The 8,619-nt window shown below is 41.2% G+C and overlaps 1 protein-coding gene across 1 annotated transcript in view; it reads left to right on the plus strand.

Moving 5' to 3' along the window:
• Positions 1–8,619, plus strand: part of LOC139760197 (transcription factor A, mitochondrial-like) — a 133,976-nt gene that overhangs the window by 13,335 nt on the left and 112,022 nt on the right. Inside the window, exon 2 of the mRNA XM_071683131.1 lies at positions 4,071–4,216. Within this exon, the coding sequence (XP_071539232.1) occupies positions 4,071–4,216 (146 nt within the window). The remainder of the gene's footprint in view (positions 1–4,070; positions 4,217–8,619) is intronic.

An 8,619-nucleotide genomic window follows, 5' to 3' on the forward strand; every position in this document is an offset into this window, starting at 1 on the left:
AGGTAGGGCCAGGAAAACAGACAAAGAGGCCACATTCATTCACACTCAGTCTTTAGCTGTCAAGCGTAATGCACCGAAACCAAAGCCCCCTGTCCACATCCAGGTCCCACAGACTTTTCTATGGTTTACCCCAGAGGCTTCACATGCTCTGGTTCAGTCCATTGACAGCACTTCAAACCCTGTATACCACATAATTCCAATTTACTCTATTCATTGCACGCCTCTCACCCTCCTGCATGTTCAGGTCCCGATCGCTCAAATCTTTTTCACTCCATCCTTCCACCTCCAGATTTGGTCTCCTGCTTCTCCTTGTTCCCCTCGCCTCTTTGTCAATCTTTCCTCATTCATGCTCTCCATATTTCAACACACCCTTTTCTACTCGACCTCTGTACAGCCGTATCTGTAGCCCATACCTCACAATGATATAACATTATTGGAACTAGTTTCCTTCAGACATACCCATTTTTGCTCTTCTGGATAACATTCTCTCCTTCCACACATTCTCCATCGCTCCCAGAACTTTCACCCCCTCCCCCACCCTCTGACCCACTTCCGCTTCCATGGTTCCATCCGCTGCTAAGTCTACTCCCAGATATCTAAAACACTTCACTTCCTTCAATTTTTCTCCATTCAAACTTACATCCCAGTTTATTTGTCCCTCAACCCTACTGAGCCCATCAACTTTGCTCTTATTTACATTTACTCTCAACTTTCTCCTTTCACACATTTTTCCAGGCCCTCTCATCCACAACAGACTTTCCCAGGCCCTCTCATCCACAACAGACTGCATACTTGCCTCTCTCTCTCCAGAATCTTGCATTTACCTCTCTAACCACCCCATCCATAAACAAATTAAAGAACCATGGGGACATCACGCACCCCTGCCGCAAACTGACATTCATTGGGAACCTATCATTCTCCTCTCTTCCTACTCATACACATGCCTTACATCCTCGATAAAAACTTTTCACTGCTTCTAGCAACTTGCCTCCCACACCATATATTCTTAATACCTTCTACAAAGCATCTCTATCAACCTTATCATATGCCTTCTCCAGATCCATAAATGCTACATACAAATACATCTGTTTTTATAGGTATTTCTCACATACATTCTTCAAAGCAAACACCTGATCCACACATCCTCTACCACTTCTGACACCACACTGCTCTTCCCCGGTCAGCTGCTCTATACATGCCTTCACCCTCTCAATCAATACCCTCCCGTATACTTTCCCAGGAGTACTCGACAAACTTATGCCTCTGTAGTTTGAACACTCACCTTTATCTCCTTTGCCTTTGTATAGTGGCACTATGCATGCATTTCACCAATCCTCAGGCACTTCATTTTGATCCTTACTTATGTTGAATATCCTTACCAACCAATCAACAACACGTGTAGGTCACCCCCTTTTTTTTGATAAATTCCATTGCAGTGCCATCCAAACCTGCTGCCTTGAAACTGATTTCTTCCGAGAACAATATAAAACAACTGGTGGTGTTCCAGTTTTTAAGAAGATGGATAAGTTTAACATCTTTTGTGCAGAAATTTGTAGCCAGTAATAGTAAATAGAATTAGAGAGCATCTGGATAGCCATGGTTTAAGTAGGGAAACACAGCACATTAAAGGAAAATCATGCCTTACCAATTTGATTTCATTTCTTGATAAGGTTTTTGTATATTGTATAAAGATTCATAGAATGTTTGTGCAATATCCTTTCTTATTCTCTAGTTATGCTGATTATATTATTATGTGTACATGGATCTCTCAATTTATGCATATTTGAATTGCTATACTTTTGAAATGATAAACACAGTCCATGTACATTTTTTTTGATTTATGCAGGCATAAGTTTGGCATAACACAATCATCACTGGGATGGCAGTGTAGTGGTGTGGTGTTGCTAGCTCCATGTGAGAAATGTGCACATGGATGACATGGACACAGTCTGTAGTCATGGAGTGCTGCACTATTTTGTGTGGTAGTATACTGTATATTGTATATGTTTTGCCCCTTGCATTATGCCACTAAAGTGTTGTTTAAGTTCACCTAGCACCAGTGGTGTTAAGAAGCCTAATAGCATCACCCCATAGGTGAAAATGGATGTGCTGAAATGTTATGATAGCGATATATAAACAGTTGATGTTAAGTATGCCCTTGGACTTAGTGTACCTACTTTATGGAGTATTCGTCATTGTGCAGAGATCATGGAGAGTGTTAAGAGTGGAACATTAATCTGTGCATCTAAAACCTTGTATTCTTAAAGTTTATTTATGGAGAGAAATGGAACAAATGTTGAGCACATGGATTGTACACTAAACTCAAGAAAATGTTCTTGTCATCATACTTGTGGTACAAGCAAAGGACCAGAGTATAAATGATGAGGTAGCAGTGGAAGAAGAAGCAGTGAAGATATTTCAGGTAAGTCTTGGTTAGTTTGCAGATTTAGGAAATGCCCAGTTATCACAACATCAAGATCACTGGTAAGGCTGCTTCTGCTGATGTTGCTGCTGAAAATTTACTGGGAACCATCAAGACAATCCTACAGGAAGATTGTTATTCTACTAAGCAGATTTTAAATGTGGAGAATACTAGATTATTTTGGAAGTGAATGTCTTCAGGAAGGTACATTTCCCATGAAGAGTCCACCAGAATTTAAAGTTGCAAAAGATTAGCTCATGCTGCTTATCAGGGCAGTGCCGAAGATTATTGCAAGCTTAAACCATTAATTATTTACCCTTCAGAAAATCTCAGGGCTTGGAAGGTATACTTGAAGGTGTCTGTCTATAATTATTCTAATACAAAGGGGTGGATGATAAGTAAAATTTTCTGTAATTACTATTTAGAGGAGAATGTAAGTATCAAGATTCCCCTTATTGGTAATGCCCCTGGCCATCCACCTTCAGTACAGAACCTTAGTGAGAACAGATTAGTCTCTCCAGCTCAACTCTACATCTCTAACCCAGGTAGTGGACAAGTGGTTATATCTACTTTCATTGCCTCTTGTAAAGCTTGTCTAGGCTACAGAGAATGATCACTTGACTGTGAAGGAATTCTGGAAGTCCTTCACCATCAAGGATGGTATCATAATGATTGATGAGGCCTAGAAGGAAATCTTCAGTGTTTGTATGAAGAGAGTATGGCAGAAGCTTTGCTCTCAGTTTATTCATGGGTTCCAAACTTTCGATGTCAACACCAAAGTATCAAGATGACATGTACACATTAAGGAAATGGCAAATAACGTCGACTTGGATAAGGTCAAGGAGGATGATGTGGAGGAGTTGCTAGAACTGCACAAGGGAGAGCTCTTGTGTAAAGATCTTCTTCAATTAGAGAAGGAATGCCAGGAGGATGTGGTAGGAAAAAGGGAGGCTGAGCAAGCTTGCTCTCTCTCTAGCAAGAGGTTAGCTGAAGCATTTTACCATGTTGACCTTGCTCTTGCTGTATTTGATGAGTATGACCCAAACACAGAATGGAGTTCAAAGGTAGCCGGAAATATTCTAACTAACACCTGATGCTATAAGGAAATCCACCTTAAGAAGACAATGAAGGCCAAACAGACAAGATTAGATTTCTGTTTGAGGGAAAAGTACACTTGTATGGATGACCAGCCATCAGCATCTAGTGATGGAATAGCTGAACTCACTCAACCATAATCACCACCTCCCACAACTACATTCTCTAACTCAGGTAGCCCCCTTCTTCAATAACTCTTCCATTCACTTCCTGTGCATCAACACATACCAGCCAGCAATTAAAGAACAGCAATAAATGTAAATGTTGGAGTTAGTTTGATATTTTCTGTTTACATTAATATAATTCATTGTACAGTATGTATGTTTTAGTATTTTGTATTTCCAGGGATGTGTATATTGTGTTATTTTACCATTACGCTATTCTGTACTGTGTTATTAATAGTGAAACCCCTAATGATCATTACACATTATTTGATATATGTATTTTTGATTTGTGACCATTATCTAGATGTAACACTTGTGAATCGAGAGGTCCCTGTACATTGTTTATACTTTGGTTGGTATAGTATTTGATACCGATTGCCTTTTTCTAGCTTATTGTCAGTGGCCAGCAAGCAGACTGTTGCTGAGCAGCTTGGTCTTCCTGAACCACCAAAGCGACCGCTAGCCCCACACATACGATATATGAAGCACAATATAGATATAAATAAAAGAAAGTTTCCAAGACTGTCAACACAAGGTATGTTCATATTATTTATTTTCTTCATTATACTTGATTGCCGTTTGTGATGTCAGTGAAGTAGCACAAGGAAACAGACGAAGAATGGACCATCCACTCACATATATATATTGTATTTATGTTTATTATACCTCTGTAATTTGAGCACTCACTCTTATCCCCTTTGCCTTTGTACAATGGCACTATGCACGCATTCCGCCAATCCTCAGGCACCTCACCATGAGTCATACATACATCAAATAACCTTACCAACCAGTCAATAATACAGTCACCCCCTTTTTTAATAAATTCCACTGCAATACCATCCAAACCTGCTGCTTGCCGGCTTTCATCTTCCGCAAAGCTTTTACTACCTCTTCTCTGTTTACCAAATCATTTTCCCTAACCCTCTCACTTTGCACACCACCTCGCCCAAGACACCCTATATCTGCCACTCTATCATCAAACACATTCAACAAACCTTCAAAATACTCACTCCATCTCCTCACATCCCCACTATTTGTTATCACCTCCCCATTTGCGCCCTTCACTGAAGTTCCCATTTGCTCCCTTGTCTTACGCACTTTATTTACCTCCTTCCAGAACATCTTTTTATTCTCCCTAAAATTTAATGATACTCTCTCACCCCAACTCTCATTTGCTCTCTTTTTCACCTCTTGCACCTTTCTCTTGACCTCATGTCTCTTTCTTTTATACATCTCCCACTCAATTGCATTTTTTCCCTGCAAAAATCGTCCAAATGCCTCTCTCTTCTCTTTCACTAATAATCTTACTTCTTCATCCCACCACTCACTACCCTTTCTAATCAACCCACCTCCCACTCTTCTCATGCCACAAGCATCTTTTGCGCAATCCATCACTGATCCCCTAGATACATCCCATTCCTCCCCCACTCCCCTTACTTCCATTGTTCTCACCTTTTTCCATTCTGTACTCAGTCTCTCCTGGTACTTCCTCACACAAGTCTCCTTCCCAAGCTCACTTACTCTCACCACCCTCTTCACCCCAACATTCACTCTTCTTTTCTGAAAACCCATACAAATCTTCACCTTAGCCTCCACAAGATTATGATCAGACATCCCTCCAGTTGCACCTCTCAGCACATTAACATCCAAAAGTCTCTCTTTCGCACGCCTGTCAGTTAACACTTAATCCAATAACACTCTCTGGCCATCTCTCCTACTTACATACGTATACTTATGTATATCTCGCTTTTTAAACCAGGTATTCCCAATCACCAGTCCTTTTTCAGCACATAAATCTACAAGCTCTTCACCATTTCCATTTACAACACTGAACACCCCATGTATACCAATTATTCCCTCAACTGCCACATTACTCACCTTTGCATTCAAATCACCCATCACTATAACCCAGTCTTGTGCATCAAAACCACTAACACACTCATTCAGCTGCTCCCAAAACACTTGCCTCTCATGATCTTTCTTCTCATGACCAGGTGCATATGCACCAATAAATACCCATCTCTCTCTATCAACTTTCAGTTTTACCCATATCAATCGAGAATTTACTTTCTTACATTCCATCACATACTCCCACAACTCCTGTTTCAGGAGTACTGCTACTCCTTCCCTTGCTCTTGTCCTCTCACTAACCCCTGACTTTACTCCCAAGACATTCCCAAACCACTCTTGCCCTTTACCCTTGAGCTTCGTTTCACTCAGGTATAAGTTTGTTGAGTATTCCTGGTAAATTATATGGGAGGGTATTGATTGAGAGGGTGAAGGCATGTACAGAGCATCAGATTGGGGAAGAGCAGTGTGGTTTCAGAAGTGGTAGAGGATGTGTGGATTAGGTGTTTGCTTTGAAGAATGTATGTGAGAAATACTTAGAAAAGCAAATGGATTTGTATGTAGCATTTATGGATCTGGAGAAGGCATATGATAGAGTTGATAGAGATGCTCTATGGAAGGTATTAAGAATATATGGTGTGGGAGGCAAGTTGTTAGAAGCAGTGAAGGGTTTTTATTGAGGATGTAAGGCATGTGTACGTGTAGGAAGAGAGGAAAGTGATTGGTTCTCAGTGATTGTAGGTTTGCGATGGGTGTGTGATGTCTCCATGGTTGTTTAATTTGTTTATGGATGGGGTTGTTAGGGAGGTGAATGCAAGAGTTTTGGAAAGAGGGGCAAGTATGCAGTCTGTTGTGGATAGAGAGCTTGGGAAGTGAGTCAGTTGTTGTTCGGTGATGATACAGCGCTGGTGGCTGATTCATTTGAGAAACTGCAGAAGCTGGTGACTGAGTTTGGTAAAGTGTGTGAAAGAAGAAAACTGAGAGTAAATGTTAATAAGAGCAAGGTTATTAGGTATAGTAGGGTTGAGGGTCAAGTCAATTGGGAGGTAAGTTTGAATAGAGAAAAACTGGAGGAAGTGAAGTGTTTTAGATATCTGGGAGTGGATTTGGCAGCGGATTGAACCATGGAAGCGGAAGTGAATCATAGGGTGGTGGAGGGGCGAAAATTCTGGGAGCGTTGAATAATGTGTGGAAGTCGAGAACATTATCTCGGAAAGCAAAAATGGGTATGTTTGAAGCAATAGTGGTTCCAACAATGTTATATGGTTGCGAGGCGCGAGCTCTGGATTGAGTTGTGTGGAGGAGAGTGGATGTGCTGGAAATGAGAAATTTGAGGACAGTATGTGGTGTGAGGTGGTTTGATCGAGTGAGTGATAATAGGGTAAGAGAGATGTGTGGTAATAAAAAGAGTGTGGTTGTGAAAGGAGAAGAGGGTGTTTTGAAATGGTTTGGTCACATGAAGAGAATGAGTGAGGAAAGATTGACCAAGAGGATATATGTGTCAGAGGTGGAGGGAATGAGGAGAAGTGGGAGACCAAATTGGAGGTGGAAAGATGGAGTGAGAAAGATTTTGAATGATTGGGGCCTGAACATACAGGAGGATGAAAGGCGTGCAAGGAATAGAGTGAATTGGAACGATGTGGTATACCTGGGGTCGATGTGCTGTCAATGGAGTGAACCAGGGCATGTGAAGTGTCTGGGGTAAACCATGGAAGGTTCTGTGGGGTATTGCACTGCAATACCATCCAAACCCGCCGCCTTGCCGGCTTTCATCTTCCGCAAAGCTTTTACTACCGCTTCTCTGTTTACCAAATCATTCTCCCTAACCCTCTTACTTTGCATACCACCTCGACCAAAACACCCTATATATGCCACTCTATCTTCAAACACATTCAACAAACCTTCAAAATACTCACTCCATTTCCTTCTCACATCACCACTACTTGTTATCACCTCCCCATTACCCCCCTTCACTGAAGTTCCCATTTGTTCCCATGTCTTATGCACTTTATTTACCTCTTTCCAAAACATCTTTTATTCTATCTAAAATTTAATGATACTCTCTCACCCCAACTCTCATTTGCACTCTTTTTCACCTCTTGCACTTTTCTCTTGACCTCCCGCCTCTTTCTTTTATACATCTTCCAGTCATTTGCATTATTTCCCTGCAAATATTGTCCAAATAGCTCTCTCTTCTTTTTCACTAATAATCTTACTTCTTCATCCCACCACTCACTACCCTTTCTAATCTGCCCACCTCCCACGCTTCTCATGCCACAAGCATCTTTTGCGCAAGGCATCACTGCTTCCCTAAATACGTCCTATTCCTCCACCACTCCCCTTACGTCCTTTGTTCTCACCTTTTTCCATTCTGTACTCAGTCTCTCCTGGTACTTCCTCTCACGTCTCCTTCCCAAACTGACTTACTCTGACCACTCTCTTCACCCTAACATTCTCTCTTCTTTTCTGAAAACCTCTACAAATCTTCACCTTTGCCTCCGCAAGATAATGATCAGACATCCCTCCAGTTGAACCTCTCAGCACATTAACATTCAAAAGTCTCTCTTTGCGTGCCTATCAATTAACACGCAATCCAATAATGCTCTCTGGCCATGTTTCTTACTTACATACTTATACTTATGTATATTTCTCTTTTGAAACCAATTATTCCCAATCACCAGTCCTTTTTCAGAACATAAATGTACAAGCTCTTCACCATTTCCATTTACAACACTGAAAACCCCATGTACACCATTATTCCCTCAACTGCCAAATTGCTCACCTTTGCATTCAACTCACCTATCACTATAACCCAGTCTCGTGCATGAAAACTACTAATACTCTCACTCATCTGCTCCCAAAACACTTGCCTCTCATGATCTTTCTTCTCATGCCCAGGTGCATATGCACCAATAATCACCCCATCTCTCTCCATTCACTTTCACTTTTACCCATATGAATCTAGAGTTTACTTTCTTACACTCTATCACATACTCCCACCACTCCTGTTTCAGGAGTAGTGCTACTCATTCTCTTGCTCTTGTCCTCTTACTAACCCCTGACTTTACTCCCCAGACATTCCCAAACCAC

Source organism: Panulirus ornatus, chromosome 35 (assembly GCF_036320965.1).
Source record: "Panulirus ornatus isolate Po-2019 chromosome 35, ASM3632096v1, whole genome shotgun sequence".
NCBI classification, from domain to species: Eukaryota; Metazoa; Arthropoda; class Malacostraca; order Decapoda; family Palinuridae; genus Panulirus; species Panulirus ornatus.